This window comes from Schistocerca nitens, chromosome 4 (genome assembly GCF_023898315.1).
Source record: "Schistocerca nitens isolate TAMUIC-IGC-003100 chromosome 4, iqSchNite1.1, whole genome shotgun sequence".
In the NCBI taxonomy this organism is placed as follows: domain Eukaryota; kingdom Metazoa; phylum Arthropoda; class Insecta; order Orthoptera; family Acrididae; genus Schistocerca; species Schistocerca nitens.
The window spans coordinates 716,556,918-716,576,029 of NC_064617.1; the positions used below are offsets into that span (position 1 = coordinate 716,556,918).

Genomic DNA, 19,112 nt, shown 5'->3' on the forward strand with positions numbered 1-19,112 from the left:
GATGAGTGTCCTAAAATAATCAATTTGTCTTATTGATTACCCTCTTGAGTTCAGATTTAACAGATTATGTATCCTGTTCAGTATTTACATTTAACTGAAGAAACTGCATGTCAGGATCTAAGATGCCATTGACTATTGGTTTTGTAATATAATTTTGTTCATTGGACTTTTCTATACAGATATTATCAATGGCTGTTTGTGAGCAATTGGCTACCCTAGTTGGAAACTTTACAGTGGGAGTTAAGTTGAATGTTAGTGTTACTAACTCAAATAAGTTCTTATTGGGAGGGTCTTTATGGAAGTCTACATTGAAGTCATCAGCCATCACTATTTCTCTGTTTTTGGTTGTTAAATGGGCGAGTACAGCTTCAAGGCGGTTTATGAACAGATTAATGTTACTTGCAGGTGCTCGATATACACTTAATATTATGAAGGATTTTTTATGAAATTCTACTTCTGTTGCACATGCTTCCATATGCTGTTCTAGGCAAAATTTATGAATGTGTATGTTCTTACATTTATGATAGTGCCTGATGAATGTGGCAACTCCTCCTTTCTCCATTTCTGCTCTACAAAAGTGAGATGCTAACCTAAATCTACATCTACATCGACATACATACTCCACAATCCACCATACAGTGCGTGGCGGAGGGTACCCCGTATCACAACTAGCATCTTCTCTCCCTGTTCCACTCCCAAACAGAACAAGGGAAAAATGATTGGCTATACACCTCTGTACAAGCCCTAATCTCTCTTATCTTATCTTTGTGGTCTTTCCACAGAATGTTAGTTGGCGGCAGTAAAATTGTACTGCAGTCAGCCTCAAATTCTGGTTCTCTAAATTTCCTCAGTAGCAATTCACGAAAAGAACGCCTCCTTTCCTCTAGAGACTCCCACCTGAGTTCCTGAAGCATTTCCGTAACACCTGCATGATGATCAAACATACCAGCAGCCTGCCTCTGAATGGCTTCTATGTCCTCCCTCAATCCGGCCAGATAGGGATCCCAAACGCTCAAGCAGTACTCAAGAATAGGTCGTATTAGTGTTTTATAAGTGGTCTCCTTTACAGATGAACCACATCTTCCCAAAATTCTACCAATGAACTGAAGACGACTATCTGCCTTCCACACAACTGCCATTACATGCTTGTCCCACTTCATATCGTTCTGCACTGTTACGCCCAAATATTTAATTGATGTGACTGTCAAGCGCTACACTACTAATGGAGTATTCAAACATTATGGAATTCTTTTTCCTATTCATCTACATTAATTTACGTTTATCTATATTTAGAGTTAGCTGCCATTCTTTACACCAATCACAAATCCTGTCCAAGTCATCTTGTATCCTCCTACCATCACTCAACGACGACACCTTCCCGTACACCACAGCATCATCAGCAAACAGCCGCACTTTGCTATCTACCCTATCTAAAAGATCATTTATCTAGATAGAAAACAACAGCGGATCTACCACACTTCCCTGGGGCACTCCAGATGATACCTCCACCTCCGATGAACACTCACCTGTAACACTTAAAAGTTCTATACCAGTGGTCATATGATGTTCAGAGAGGGGGGTGTAACAATATGTTGGGACATGTAATGGATTAATTACCATAGACTAAGTTGTTGGTAAAGAATATTCCAGACTGTTTCATTGGTAGAATACCCGGGAAATGCAACCAGTCTACAAAGGAGGTTGTTTACAAAACACTTGTTTGACTCATCCTCGAATATTTCTCACACCTATTGAGGCCTGCACCAAATAGGACTAGCAGGTATACTGAGCATATACAGAGAAGGACAGCACAAATGATCTCAGTTTTGTTTCACTCATGTTAGAGTGTCACAGAAATAAGAAATAACTGAACTGGCAGACAGCTGAAGATAGATGCAATCTCTTCCAAGAAAGCATCTACATCTACATCTACATTTATACTCTGCAAGCCACCCAATGGTGTGTGGCGGAGGGCACTTTATGTGCCACTGTCATTACCTCCCTTTCCTGTTCCAGTCGCGTATGGTTCGCGGGAAGAACGACTGTCTGAAAGCCTCCGTGCGCGCTCTAATCTCTCTAATTTTACATTCGTGATCTCCTCGGGAGGTATAAGTAGGGGGAAGCAATATATTCGATACCTCATCCAGAAACGCACCCTCTCGAAACCTGGCGGGCAAGCTACACCGCGATGCAGAGCGCCTCTCTTGCAGAGTCTGCCACTTGAGTTTATTAAACATCTCCGTAACGCTATCACGGTTACCAAATAACCCTGTGACGAAACGTGCCGCTCTTCTCTGGATCTTCTCTATCTCCTCCGTCAAGCCGATCTGGTACGGATCCCACACTGATGAGCAATACTCAAGTATAGGTCGAACGAGTGTTTTGTAAGCCACCTCCTTTGTTGATGGAGCATACCGTATATACTCAGGTTTTTGCGCACTATAGTCATAACAAATAACGTATATACTCGAATAATCCGTGCATATTTTTTCCCGAATTTTAGGACGAAAAACTGGCTTGCGCGGATTATTCGAAACATTGTTCGTACTGCTCTGCCTCCAACAATACATCCCTTATACTATTGTATTGTTGTGGCCTCCATCTGTGATGCATCAGTAGCACATTAGGAGTGAAGTAATAACGTCTTCAAACTTGTTAATTATGGCTACAAGTTCTCGTTATCGCTTGTACACTGCTAAAGAAAACATGAAAATTATTGAAGAAGCCGAGAATATTGGAAACCGTGCAGCAGGAAGAAAGTATGACAAGTATGACACGAGTGAGAGTTGTATTCGTGACTGGCGAAAAAATAAAACGCAGCTTCAAGAAACTAATAATAATCACTGGGCATTTCACGGCCAAAAAGTGAAGAATCCGGACCTCGAGAAAAGGCTCTGCGATTATATAGATGAGAAGCAACAATACGGATGCGTGGTGATGAGTGAAATGTGCCAACTTAAAGCATTGTCTTTAGCCAAAGAACTAGGCATTACCATTTTCAAAGCTAGCCGGGGCTGGCTATCAAGATTTTTCAACCGAAATGGTTTAGGATTCCGGAGGAAAACTACTATCGCTCAGCGGCTTCCAGGCAATTATGAGGAAAAATTAGTGAATTTTCTTCGTTATGTGATAAATCTGCGCCGTAAACAGTCCTATATATTATCGCAAATTGGTAATGCGGATCAAACGCCAGTCTATTTTGAGATGCCGCTCGACAACACAGTGAACAGGAAAGGAGAATCCAGCATCATGATATGAACTGGCAGCAGTGAGAAACAAAGATGTACAGTGATGTTGTGTGTAACTGGCGATGGATGAAAGCTACCACCTTCGGTGATATTTAAAAGGAAAACTATTCCAAAAATATCAATAAAAGGCATACCGGTATTAGTGAGGGTGAATCCAAAAGGGTTAATGGGGGGGGGGGGGGCAATAAACTTATTATTGACTGGGTGACACATGTTTGGCAATGTCGTCCTGGTGCGTTACTGAATTTACGCAACATGTTGGTCCTGGACAGCTTCCACGGACATACAACTAAGGAAGTGCAAGACAAATTACAAAAAGGGATAACTGACTTTGTCATTATCCCTGGAGGCCTAACATCCATCCTACAACAACTAGATGTGTGTATAAATCAGCCATTCATAGCTGCACTTAAACAGCGATATACGCAATTGATGGCTGATGAAAACCATAAGTTCACACCTAGTGGAAAAATCAAATGGCCGGATTTGTCCCATATTTGTGAATGGGTGAAAAGTGCATGGGACTCCATTCCACAACCAATGGTGGAAAAATCCTTCAAAAAATCTGGAATCACAAATTCACTGGATGGAACAGAGGACAACACTCTATAGGAAGATGGTGAAGACGACAATGATTCTCCCAGTAATGATGACGATGAAAGTGATTAATAGAGTGGTAAGAGAGGAAACATACCGGTATTGAATGGTAGTTTTGTGGATCACTTCTGCTACCCTTCTTGCAGACAAATGTGACCTGCGTTTGCTTTCAACTACTGGGTAAAGCAGGCGCCAGGTTGAGATTCATAGGAAGAATTCTAAGAAAATGTGACTCATCGACAAAAGAAGTAGCTTACAAAACGCTTGTTCGTCCGATTCTTGAGTATTGCTCATCAGTATGGGACCCTTACCAGGTTGGATTAATAGAAGAGATAGACATGATCCAGCGAAAAGCAGCGCGATTCGTCATGGGGACATTTAGTCAGCGCGAGAGCGTTACGGAGATGCTGAACAAGCTCCAGTGGCGGACACTTCAAGAAAGGCGTTACGCAATACGGAGAGGTTTATTATCGAAATTACGAGAGAGCACATTCCGGGAAGAGATGGGCAACATATTACTACCGCCCACATATATCTCGCGTAATGATCACAACGAAAAGATCCGAGAAATTAGAGCAAATACGGAGACTTACAAGCAGTCGTTCTTCCCACGCACAATTCGTGAATGGAACAGGGAAGGGGGGATCAGATAGTGGTACAATAAGTACCCTCCGCCACACACCGTAAGGTGGCTCGCGGAGTATAGATGTAGATGTAGATGTAGATGTATATTTTCTAGTTTGAGGGATCTGTGTTAGATATTAGTCAATAGAGTGGCTAACTCAGCTGCTAATTGGGTACAGAATTACAGAGGGGTTCCATTGGGCCAGTGGGTGTTCTTCAATTTTAAGGATGTCAGCTTTTCCTCAATGTCACTGACACTAATACCTATTTCAGTCATCTTTTTAGTGGTACCAGGATTAATTTGGGGCAACACTTTTGGATTTTCCTTCGCATGGAGATTTTGAAAAGAGACTTAATTGTTTCTGCTTTTACATTTTGTACAAAGTGTGTACTTGTAATATAGGACAAGACAACTTAAACCTATTTTCTTGCAATATTTAACCTATTTATTACAATTTAATACATCAAAGTGGCAATACTTATAATAATGTTGCATACATTTTTCACCCATTTTTTAGGCCCTGAAAAATATTTACATACTACATTATACTCATATTTACATTTTTCTCTCAGTATCCATGTTCTCATGTTATTTACATATCATAATATGTTCAATTAGTTACAGTACCTCTATAACAGTAATAATAGCATTTTTCATTCATGGATGCATATACTCTTATACAATATTAAATTCTTTCTCCATTAAATGATTGTTTAAAGGTTTTGGAATGTCTGTTTGCTCACATTGTCCTGAAAAGTCTTTGGAAGGTACTTTATGAGTTTGTCACCCAAGTATTGAGGACCTTTTTCAGCAACTCTCAGTCAGTGTTGTATACTTCTCAGCTGGCTTTTACTTCTTGTTTCATATGTATAGTACTGCATTTCCTTTTATTAATCGTATTATTGTTTTGTAAATGTATAGAGATGGAAATGTCAGTATTTTTAGATTGTGGAAAACAGTTCTGCATGAGTCTCTTTGTTTCTTGTTCAAGGTGGTCCTACAGCTTCTTTGCTTTTCTCTCTCTCTCTCTTTTCGCCATCTAAATATTCTTTTTCTGTTTTTGCTGCTAGAATTTTCCCAAACAGTAATTACATATTGTAGGTATGGCTAAAATAGAGAATGGTACACTGTACATAGAAGCTTCTTGCTGGTATAATATGCACATGCTTCATAACAAATATTGCACTGCTTCATTTACAGCAAACATTATCTGTATGTTGACTCCACTGGAGCTTATTGTCATCTCTAATCCCCAGAAATTTAATAGTGATAACTTCTTCCAGTCTTGTTTCATCTATGAAAATATATGTGTCTTTTTCCTTTTATGTATTTGTGAATAGCATCAGGCTGGCCGAAGTGGCCGTGCGGTTAAAGGCGCTGCAGTCTGGAACCGCAAGACCGCTACGGTCGCAGGTTCGAATCCTGCCTCGGGCATGGATGTTTGTGATGTCCTTAGGTTAGTTAGGTTTAACTAGTTCTAAGTTCTAGGGGACTAATGACCTCAGAAGTTGAGTCCCATAGTGCTCAGAGCCATTTTTTTTTGAATACCATCAACATTGTCTTTTTAAGATTTAAAATTTAGTCATTTTGTATAAGCCACTGTGCTGTATTATTTACTGACATAAACACATTTCTTTCCAGTGTTTCCAGTTTTTTTTGTACATTCATTAGTGTTGTGTCATCTGCATATTGTATTTTTTTATCTTCCTCACTGACATCAATATTGTTTACAAATAGTTTGAGCAGAAGTGGCCCATGTGCAGATTCTTGAGGCACTCCATAATTAATATTTCTGATTTCAAATCTGCATCAAGTGTCTGTTTCCACATATTGCTTTCTGTTGCTGATGTATGATTTTATGCACTTGACTGCATGTCCACGGAAACCATAGCTTTCCAGTTTTTCAATAAGTGTAGTATGTATGGGTGATTGTGTCAAACGCTTTAGACAAATCCAGAAACATAGCAGACACAGAGTTTCTTTTGTCTAATACATCTATAACAGATTCTGTGAGGTTTGTGATGGCGGTTTCTGTAGATTTCCCTTTTTGGAAAACATTTTATGCTGGAATCAGAATATTGTGTTTGTCCAGGAATGTGGTCAACCTACTATACATGAGCATCTCTAGTATTTTTGAGAAACCAGAGATTAAAGACATTGGGCTCTAGTTATTTGGATCATTTTTGTCTCCTTTCTTAAATATTGGTACCACTTTGCTTACTTTTAATTTTTCTGGGAATACTCCTTCTGTAAAGTTTGCAATATCCAAAAGAGGTTTGTATTTGCAGTGTAGGTTTAATTTAGTACTACTGACATGGGCATGTGGAAAATATCAAATCCTAATTGTTTTCAATCAGTTATAAAGTATGATTTTCATTCTGTATATAATGGATGTGTAGAAAAAATTTTGGAAATATGTTTTGCACATCCATGGGAATTATGTCACCCATTATTTAGAACCCTGCACCAGGCAACAGTGTGCTCCCAGTGCATTTGAAAATCATCATGTTTAGCATATACACAGCAAAGAGGAACTACTGAAGAATGACCACATCCATGAAACAAAAATTAAGTTAATTTTATGCTCCCTACTCATTGTCTAAAATTGTAGGCTCGGACCCATTCCTCTCCAAAAAATGGGGATTAAAATATATCTGAAACAAAAAGACAATTCTAAATAAGAAGTTTCTGCATGATATTGGACTTCAGAGATGTTACTACTCAGAGGAGTTCATAATTGGTGAAATTTATCATTAATCTTATTAAGTAGACGATACAGTATTACATTAATGTTAAAATACTGCTACCACTCATCAGCTGCAGCTTCATACAAATGAAATTGTGTTTGACATTTTGATTTGTCTCCTGTGTGCCAAAAATATGATTATGGAATTTTCTTTGAAGAAAATTTAATAGCTAAGATCCCTCTCAATGCTATTTATTCCTACTGAGTGGCTTCAGCAGTTAAGACTGTCATTTTCTGATCTTTAAAAAACTTGTTTTGTACATCCTGTTTGATTATGACTGTATCACGCATGCCATGTTGACATTATCATGGATGGTATGTAGCACATTTCCCCCAGGTTTAGTAGAAGTAAAAACAGTTTGTCATAAATAAAAACAAAATAATTAAAAAACATCTTGTCTATCTGGGGATGTCTACACATGTAACATAGCACTGATGCTTGTGTGATGTTGAATTGCGTAACAGTAGACATCTGACACTTGTTTTTGTTTACATGATGAGTTAAATACATCATGAATGCATATTGTTTGAAGTACACAGTTCAACTTAATTGAACTATTTACATCAAAGACTGTGTATCCACAATGAGTTTTAAGCTGTCATGTAAATGTAAACAAGTGCATACATGTGCACTGATATAAGGAGAAGTTGTTTATGAAACAAACATTTTTTCTTAATATAACGGAATTGCATAAATAAAAAATCTAACCACCAAGTGGCAGCAGGACAACACACATAAAAAAAGGTTTTACTTATGCAAACTCCCAGACCCAGTGCCTCCTTCAACCAGGAGAAGAGATGAAGGGGAAGGAAGAGAAAATACTACTATCCCTTCACCTTCCCTGTCTCCTCCAGATTGCTGCTTCCATCCCATGTGATAGTTACATTCTGGCCCAAACTGCTGGACTTGATGGTCATGTGTGCATGAGGTGTGTTTTCCTGTGTGTTTTCCTGTGTGTATGAATAGTGTGTGTTTCTCTGTTTCTCTTTTGCTGATGAAGTTTGTGGCTGAAAGCTTTGTTTAAGTGTCTTTTAGGGAAATGCATTGATTAAATTTGAACTCAAAAAGTTCCTGTTTTGTACTTTACTAAAATCTTTCCCATTAGCAATTAGAAAATCTGTCACTACTACAGGAAAGCTAACATCATTCTATTGACATTGCCTCATGCTAACAGTGCCAAATTTTATTATGTTTTGGTAAGAAATATTTGTGATTCCCACTCTGTTCGTCCAACAATAGTTCAGTCTCAGTTTGTGAGGGTAATTTTTTCAAAGAAATAAATACCAAATGCTGTATTATGGTTTCTAGCTTGAATCACGAGTGCCAATAGAAGAAAAATGGCAAAAAAGATTAGTCACAAACTGCCTGTACCTCATAGTTTGTAGGCTGTTGGTTTTAGAAATCAAGGAAATGAGCATTTCAGTTTCACAAGTTAAAATGATGGTTCATATTATTGTTTTGAAATACATGTTGCGATATAAAGTAAGTCATTCCAAATGAAATTACATTTTAGTCATACTGAATAATTTCTGTTTTTAAAAATATATAGGAAGTTACCTCAGCAGCTTTCTACAGAACACTCTGAAATCAAATCAAGTGGAGATCAACACTGATAATAGGACTCTGCGACCAGTTGCGAAGTTGAAGGAACCACGTGATCTGTTTGCCTTGCCTAAAGAATTAGACTGTCCACAGCAAGCTGCTCGCTGGCCAACTGAATGTCAGGTAAAATATGAGGAAAACCACAAAATTCCTATAGAGTTCTTTTGCGTCCTTCATTCTTTAACTTATATATTTAGAAACTGGTTAATCTGCAACAAACTCACAAACAACAAGATTAAGTATGTACATTTTTTGAACAATTCCTGTGTACCATTAGTTTGGTTGTTTTAATGATTCATGAGTTCCATCTTTTGATTTTGTTTTTGTATGAAAATAGTTTATTGAACTATCTGAAATAGTTTTTTTACAACATTTGACATCCCATGTAATATTTTTCATTTGCTTATATGGAATGCAATTGAACAGTTGTAATTTGTTTTTACCACTCTTCACAAAATGGGAAAAATGTTGTATTCTATGACTATACTATCAAGAGTCATGGTTGGAATCAGCCAACTCACAAATACCTGGATGTAACATTTTGGAGGGATATGAAATACAATGATCACATAGATTCAGTTTTGGGCAAAGCAGGTGATAGAATTTGGTTTATTGGTAGAATACTGAGGAAGTGCAATCAGTCTATAAATCACTCATGCAACCCATCCTAGAATATTGCTCAAGTGTGTGGGACCCATACCTGATAGGACTACCAGGGGATGTTGAACATATACAGAGAAGGGCAACATTAACAGTTACAGGTTTGTTTAATCTGTGGGACAGTGTCACAGAGATACTGAAGGAACTGAACTGGCAGACTCTTGAAGACAGATGTAAACTATCCTGAGAAAGTCTGTTAACAAAGTTTCAAGAACTAGCTTTAAATTGTTATTCTGGGGATATACTACAACCCCCTATGTATCGCTCACATAGGGATCATGAGGATAAGATTAGAATTATTTCTGCATGCACAAAGGCATTGAAACAGTTATTCTTCCTCCTTTTTTGGGACATACCCTCTGCCATTCACTTCACGGTGGTTTGTCGAGTATAGATGTAGATATAGATTTGGCACTGAGAAGTTTTCTACACAATTGTTGCAACAGTACCATAATGCTGCAATGTTTATTGAGCGTGATGGTGTTCTTCTTAGACTGTAAGCTTCAGTTCATAGCCCACATGTGACCTCTTCTTCACAAATAATATATTCAAGTGGTGAAGTACTTGTTGCTTACTAATTTATTGTCTCCAGTAGATCAAGAATGCTGTCTAATCAAGTTTATAAATTAGAGACATCTATATCTGTACAACTGCTCAGCAGTTCATACTTAAGTGCTGAGCAGAGTGTTCTTCCAACCACCTTTAGACTATTTCCCTACTGTTCCACTCTGTTATAGCTCACGGGGAAAATGGAACTCAAATCTTTCCATACAAGCTCAGATTTCTTTTATTTTATTCTTATTTTATTGTGATGATCATGTCTTGTTTTGTTGATTGACTGCAATAAAATATTTTCTCATTAAAAGGTGAAAGTTGGTGAAAGAAATTTTGTGAAAAGATCTCACCATAAATGAAAGGTGCCTTTGTTTTAATGATTGCTATCCCAACTCACTTGTCATATCCATGACATTCTCTCCCCTATTTCATGAATTATGAAAAGAGCTGCCCTTCTTTGGGCATTTTTGATGTCCTCCATCAATCCTATCTGGTAAGGATCTCATACCACTCAGCAATACTCTGGCAGAGGACGGACAAGCATAATGTAGACATCGTCATTAGTGATGGTGTTGCATCTTCTGAGTGCTCTGCCAATAAAATTCAGCCTTTGTTTGCCTTCCCCACAACATTGTCTACATGATCATTACAATTTAAGTTGTTGTAATTTTAATTCCTAGGTATTTAGTTGAATTGACAGCCTTTAGATTTATTTGATTTATCATGTAACAGAAATCTAACAGATTTTTTTTAGTACTCATGTTCATGATCTCAAACTTTTCCTTATTGAGAGTCAATTGCCACTTTTCACACCATATGCATATGATGTCTAAGTCATTTTGCAGTTGGTTTTGATCTTCTGATGACTTTTCTAGACAGTAAATGACAGCATTGTCTATGAACAATTTAAGAGGGCTGCCCAGATTGTCTCCTAAATTGTTTATAGATTGGGAACAGCCGAGTGCCTGTAACTTTTCCTTCGGAAATGGCAGGTATCACTTCTGTTTTACTTGATGACTTCCCATCCCTTATTACAAACTGTGACCTATTACATCATGAATTTAGTCACACAGCTGAGACAATATTCTCTATTTAATTTACTCGTTTGGCATATACAAAGGCAATCATTCTTACATTATAATATATATATATATATATATATATATATATATATATATATATATATATATATATATATATATATATATATATATATATATAAAAACATGGATCTGTTTTTCATCGTAGTAACTCTGATTTTCTCAGTCTTGACAAAATCAATGCCACAGCATGCACTTGGCATCACTGCATCATATTTTGATTAAATAATCTTTCTTAAGTTTTTTCTGCATGTCACAACTGATATAAATGTATTAGTTAAGAAGGGAGTACAAAATTGTGAAAATAATAAACTCTCCAGATTGAATGTTAGTGACTCTCCTAAAAGAGTGCTAAATTGAGTTTGGAGCACTGTAGATGGTATAGAACTGGTGCCTGGCAGTAGTGAGACCCCCCACCAGTGGTGTAAGTCATGGGAGTGAAGTGGTGCGTAAGCATCACTCAGTTGTATGGAATCAGCACAGTAAGATGGGTCGATGTGGAGATGTGACCTAATAGAAGAAAGGAGCCTTTGTGATTGGATGTGACCATGACTACACCATGAATGAAGTTGATTAATGTGTTGATATATCAACATGGACAGTCAAATGTGTCTACAATGAATGGTGTAACACATGCAGCCATGTGTCATGATGTAAGAACAGTGACTCTAGAAAGATCATGACTGACAGGGACCAGAGATAAGGTTCATATCATGTCAGTGATGATCAGTTTCAAACCTGATTTGAGTTATTGCTGTCAGTCAATGCAGAGCCATCTCAATCAGTTTCTGGGTGAATATAACAAAGCAACCATTTTGCAGTGGACATTTGCACTGAGATACCTCACAAAAGGTCATTGATCATAGCAGCATGCAAAGCTGCACTTGTTGAAGAGGACAAATAACTCAGAAACTGGACAGTAGCTAGTTGGAGGTGTCTAATTAGTAATGATTTTGCAAGGCATGTAATGCATCAGTGAACTAGCAAGGCATTTAACCCACAGTACGTGGAGGGTGTAGTTCATGCCAATGTGGTTATGCGAATATTTGGGGTCCATTCATTTAGGTTACTGTGAACATGAACTAGAATGTTTATTCAACATTGTTGGTTACTAAGTGTTGTTCTTCCTTCTATATCTTAGTGATGAATATGCTGTGGACACTCTCATATTTTAAGATGACAACCACTATCTTCACAGAGCTGCACACTTATGCTCCTGGTTTGATCAACACCGAGGCACCATGTCACATCTGGACTATCCTTCTGAATCACGAGATCTTAATCCTATAGAAAATTTCTGGAACTATTTGTAAAAGTAGCAGTCAGTATCCTCAGGATATGGTGGCTCTACAGGATCAAATCATCAATGAATACCTTCAATTGGATGTGGCATACTTGAAATTTGTGGACTCTTCCTCACTGAATTATGGATGTTACCAAAGCTTGATGTGGTATTATATGATACTAGTATTATTTTTTGACTGGTATCCTTTTGCAGATTCCAGACTAAGATTCATCACATCTTCTAAGAAGATGTAATTCCATGAGGTTTTGATTCTGCAGTCTGATGACATTGACATCTTGCCAAGAAATTTTAACTGATGACAGGCAGCCATCTGCAAGTCAGTTTTACACTGGACATTGCTGCTGCATGTTGCTAAGCGGATAGATAAAATTAGTGTGATGGGGCATGGACCAACCCAATAAAACTCCGTAACCACTGCTGAATTGCTCCATGTGAGGTGTACAGGTGCATGTATAATGGTATTATTGCATGGGACCACTCTCTCAAATTGTGGACCCATGGAGTTAAAATCTGGTGGTCAAAGTGAAATGTTTTTATTTATGATGTGTGTTTCTTATCGTGTTAAAAATGGGTCAAATGGCTCTGAGCACTATGAGACTTAACATCGGTGGTCATCAGTCCCCTAGAACTTAGAACTACTTAAAGCTAACTAACCTAAGGACATTACACACATCCATGCCCGAGGCAGGATTCGAACCTGCGACCGTAGCAGTCGCACGGTTCCGGACTCAGCGCCTAGAACCGCTAGACCACCACGGCCGGCTATCATGTTAAACTTCTGAATCTGTTGGTCTCTGGGAAGTGGAATTGCGTTCGGATTTGAAGTTGCAGGCATGTTTATTAAAAGATATGGGGCACAGCATTGTTATCTATTGGCAGTTTATTCTCACAAATCATATACTGTTCAATGATGGCAGATAGTAACTGTTCACAGCTTGTTTGTATATAAGGCCACAGTTGAAAGTTAACTAAATAACTTTGCTCGCCCACCATTGTCATTACATTAAATTATCTCTCTGCAGTTCTTACAGTATCCCTGCATCTTATATTTCACATCAGCTTTTGCCATTAAAATTAATGTATTCTGTGCTCTCACAAATTCACAGTTTGACTGACCTACAAGTAACTTACAACTGCTGGCAACTGAACTTCAGCTAATTGCTCTCGGCTCATGTCCCACTGTTTATAGCTGTGCCTTGTAGCAGGAATGCATCGTATCAGGGTTTTTGGTTGATGCCTTGAAATTGAATCTTAATTAATTATTAACTTTTGAATTATGGACAATTAAGCAAAACTAATCACTTTTCCATAAATATGGACAACTGGTCTACAAAGTTAACTTGGTTGCGTGTTCTTAGGTTACAATTTTCACACATGTAATTTTGTAAGCTGAAGACATTATGGTAGCTTCAAATCTTGATGCCTTCTGTATTAATTAAGTGAAAACAATTCCACCACACTGTTTGTGGTGGGCTACAGTATATCTATAATAATAAGAAGATTAAATCTTTTGCCGGATGAGAAAGTTGATGAATACGTCGTATATGCCTATGATGCAGCCATGAATCTATATTTGTGATAATAAGATAATGGGAGTTGCCTGCCTCACATTTAATTGGTTGGATTAAATACACATCATTTCCAAAGGATCACACACCTCATTCAGTTGAAAATACTGTCACAGTTGATGAGATCTTCTGCAAAAAGTAGTTTCACAGATTTCATAACACTTGAATCACAAAAGGATTTCATCATCCCCAAGATTTTTGTGACAGAATAACCCATAGAATGTCCTATGGATATACAGTGGTTACTTATGGTTGATTTACTTGGCTGTGAAAGGCGTGTGTGGCATTGATGCTCCACGTCCCTTTCTTGTACTGCGTGTGGTCTGACTATGAAGGTTTTGCCACTTTGTTGTGCTATTCTGTAGACTTCACTCTTCCACAAATGCATATCACCCTTTATTGCACCAAGAAGCTTGCAGATCTATGTGGATGGCTGGACAACAACTTTTACATAATGTTCATTTAGGATATTCTCCAATTTAGATGGAATTTTGTCCATATATGAGAGGAATTCTCTGGAACTGAACAGCTCTTTATTATCCTCTTCATTTTGCAACATTTTACGTTTGCTCCTTGCTAAAGTTGTGCTAACTTTATGTGCAGAATATCCATTTCCCTTGAACGCAGATTGTCAATGCACCATTATTTAAAGGACACTCAGAGTGTGTGAAGGGTAGTGGCCGCTAGATGTCTGCCGATATAGGTTTCTATGTGTGGACTTATAGTAAACAGAATGTCCTAATGACCCATTTAATTTTTTTCCTTTATTTATTGATTTGTTTCTTACTCCATCGATCCACCTATGATAAGCTGACAAGGATATGGAATGTGTCAGTTCATTTTTTTAATATGACAATCTGTGTGAGCTTTCTGATTCAATCAATACTTAGTGAGTAATGTCACAAAAATGACAAAAGTAATATTAGCAATGTAGGAAAAGATAGATTGCTACTTACTGTATAGAAAACACATCAAGTTGCAAACAGGGATGATTAAAAGACAGTCACATATAGCTTTTGGCCACAGCCTTTGGCAATAAAGAGAGAGACACACACAACTTTCACACACATACACACAGCCACGTGTAATGGCCATGCCATTTGAGGCACCATGTCACGGATTGCACGGCTCCTTCTGCCAGAAGTTCGAGTCCTTCCTCGGGTATGAGTGTGTGTGTTGTTCTTAGCATAACTTAGTTTAAGTAGTGTGTAAGTCTAGGGACCGATGACCTCAGTAGTTTGGTCCCACAGAAACTCACACACACACACACACACACACACACACACACACACACACACACACACACACACACACACAAGCAAGCACACCTCACATACACATTATTGCCAACTCCAGCATCTTGGACCGAAATGCAACATCACATGGGATGCAAACAGCAGTCTGAAGGGGGTGGGGAAGTGGAAGGAGAAGGGATAGTAGTCTACGGGTGGGGAGAGACACAAACACAGTCTGGTAGAGTGTGCAGGCATTAGACTGCCAAGAGTTGCAGCATCAGGAGGTTGTGGGGTGGGGAGGTAGGGGAAAAAAAGGAACAAAAAGAGAGAGGAGTGGGGAAAGATGGGCGGATGTGTTTGCAGAGAGATGCAAATAAACAAGGTGGGAGATGAGAACAGGAAGCAGCTGAAAGGACAGAGGGGGTGGAAACTGTTGGATGGAGGTTGTGGAGATGGTATGTTACCATAGGTTGAGGCCAGGATAATTACGGGAGTGGAGAATGTGTTGAAGGATAACTCTCATCTGCACAGTTCAGAAAAGCTGGTGGTAGAGGGAAGGATCCGGATGACCTGGGTAGTGAAGCAGCCTTTGAAATTAAGAGCATTACGTTCAGCTGCATGTTGTGCCACAGGGTGGTCTACTTTGCTCTTGGCCATAGATTGGTGACAGCTGTTCATCGTGGTGGACTGCTGGTTGGTAGTCATACCAATATAAAAAGCTGTGAAATGATTGCAGCAAAGCTGGTAAATGACATGGCTGCTTTCACAGGTGGCCTGTCCCCTCATGGGATAGGGTAAGCCTGTGACAGGTCTGAGATAGCAAGTGATGGTTGGGTAGACTGGACAGGTTTTGCACATAGGTCTTCCACAGGGATGTGATCTTTGTGGCAAAAGGTTGGGATTTGGAATGGTGAAGGAACAGATAGGATTTTGTGGAGGTTGGGTGGGTGACAGAACATCACTTTAAAGGGGTGGGGAGTGTATTGGGTAGGTTTTCCCTCATATCTGGGCATGATGACAGGTAATCAGATCTGTGGTGAAGGATGTGGTTTATTTGTTCCGGTCTGGGGTGATACTGGGTGACGAAGGGCATACTCCTTTGTGGCTGGTTTTTAAGGGTGATGGGAGGATTGTGGTTGTGGGGGGAAAACCCCAACTTGGCCCCATCATCCTTCCCCAGGTCCCTTCCTCAGAACACCAACCTTTCATTAGATGAAAGACCAGTCATACACAACCTCAAAACAAATCCTGACCTAACAATCCTGTCTGCGGACAAAGGTTCCACCACTGTTGTTATGAATCACAGTGACTACCTGGCAGAAGGCATCCACCAATTGTCTAACTCCTCCACATATAAGCTTTGCCATAGTGATCCCCTCCCAGAAGTCCAACACAAACTCCAATTGTTGCTTAAAGCCTTAGGCCCGTCCCAGACCATTTCTCTTGAATCCATGTCCCTCCTGACCCTGCACACCTACCTTCTACATGCTCTCCAAAATCCATAAGCGCAACAGTCATCGATGCCCCTTTGTGGCTGGTTATTGTGCCCTCACTGGTGGTCTTGTGGTGGCGTTCTTGCTTCCTGCGCACGGGGTCTCGGGTTCGATTCCCGGCAGGGTCAGGGATTTTCCCTGCCTCGAGATGACTGGGTGTTGTTGTGTCATCTTCATCATCATCATTCATCCTCATTATGGTCAGAGGAAGGCAATGGCAAACCACCTCCACTAGGACCTTGCCTAGTATGATGGTGTGGGTCTCCTGCATTGTCCCCTATGCTCCTCGGAGTATGGGACCTCATCATCATCATCACTAAAAGAATTTTGGTACTCATTGACCAACACTAACAACCAATTGCCCATAATCTAGCCTACAATGTCAAAGACACTAACTACTTCCTTCACCGGCTCTTCACCATCCCCACCCCTTTACCTCCTGGATCCCTACTCACTGCTGTTGATGCCACCTACCCACACACCAACATCCCTCATGCCCACCATCTTACCACTATTGAACACTACCTTTCCCAATGCCCTTCAGATGCCAGATGCACTACCTCATTCCTCATACATCTTACTATCTCTATCCTAACCCACAACTACTTCTCATTTGAAGGGAAGGTATATGAACAAATCCACGCCAAAGTCATGGACACCCACATAGCATCCTGCTATGCTAACATTTTTATGAGCCATCTAGAGGAGACCTTTCTAGCCTCCCAAAACACCAAACCCCTAATCTGGTTCAGGTTCATTGATGATATTTTCATGATCTGGGCCCAGGGCCAAGACACCCTACCTTTGTTCCTTCACAACCTCAACACTTTTTCTTCACGTGGCTCTCCTCAGCCCAGTGTTCCACCTTCCTAGATGTTGACCTCCTCTTCTCGTATGGCTCCATCTGCACATCTGTCCATATTAAACCCACCAACTACCAAAAATACCTGCATTTTGACAACTGCCATCCCTTTAAAACCAAAAAATTCCTCCCATATAGTCTGGCTACACAGGGACAGTGTATCTGCAGTGACAAAAACTCCTTTGCTCGGTATGCTGAGGATCTCACCAAGGTCTAGTCCACAAAGAGGTCTCCCATGCCATTTCCCCTCACAACCGCAATCCTCCCATCACCCCTAAAAACCAGCCACGAAGGAATGTCCCATTCATCATCCAGTATCACTGTGGACTGGAACAACTAAACCACATCCTTTGCCAGGGCTTTGATTACCTACCACTGTGTCCAGAAATGAGGGACATCCTACCTGATATACTACCCACCCCTTCTAAAGTAGTGTTCTGTCGCCCACCCAACCTCCACAACAGCCTAGTCCATCCCTTCGCCACTGCCAATTTCAACCCCTTGCAACAAGGATCATATCCATGTGGAAGACCTAGGTGCAAAACCTGCCCACTCCACCCATCCAGCACCTGCTATTCCAGTTGTGTCACAGGTTTATCCTACCCCATCAGTGGCTGGGCCACCTGTGAAAGCAGCCATGTCATTAGGCAACTCTGCTGCAGTCATCACACAGCTTTTTATATTGATATGACCACCAACCAGCTGTCCATCAGGATGAATGTCCATCACCAAATTGTGGCCTAGAGCAAAGTAGACCACCCTGTGGCACAACATGCAGCTGAACATAGCGCTCTTGATTTCAAAGACTGCTTCACTACCCAGGTCATCTGGATCCTTCCCTGTACCACCAGCTTTTGTGAACTGTGCAGTTGAGAGTTATCCTTATAATACATTCTCCACACCTGTAATAATCCTGTCCTCAACATATGGTAACATATTGACTCCACACCCTCAACCCAACAGTTTCCACCCCCTCTGCCCTAGAATCTCCTCCCCATTCTCGTATCTTGCCTTGTTTTTGTTTGCAGCCCTCTGCAAACACAACCTCCCATGATTCCTCGCTCCTTTCCTTTTTTGTTCCTTTTTTCTCCCACATCACTATCTCACAATCTCCTGATGTTGTACCTGTTGGCAGTCTAATCCCACACACTCCACCAAACAGTGTTTGTCTCTCTTCCCAGATTGCTGCTTACATCCCATGTGATGTTGCATTCTAGCCTGAGATGCTGGAGTTGGCGGTCGTGTGCGCATGAGGTGTGCTTGCTTGTCTGTGTGTGGGAGTGTGTGTGTGAATTTTGTGTGTGTCTCTCTCTTTACTGCTGAAGGCTGTAGCTGATGTAGAAATCCATCTTTTCCTACATTGTTGATTTTACTTCCTGGAGTTCCCATTGTTTGAAAAGTAATATTAGATCATGGTTATATTATAAATAAGTCATAAGATAACTGATTACACTATACCATAGATATAGCAAGTGAAAAATAAGGAAAAAACCACTGAAATGAACTATGTATGT

The 19,112-nt window shown here is 39.8% G+C and overlaps 1 protein-coding gene across 1 annotated transcript in view; it reads left to right on the forward strand.

Moving 5' to 3' along the window:
* The window catches only part of LOC126252533 (cytosolic carboxypeptidase Nna1), a 666,898-nt gene that overhangs the window by 61,546 nt on the left and 586,240 nt on the right, over positions 1-19,112 (forward strand). Inside the window, 1 exon segment of the mRNA XM_049953428.1 lies at positions 8,767-8,942. Coding sequence (XP_049809385.1) covers positions 8,767-8,942 — 176 coding nt within the window.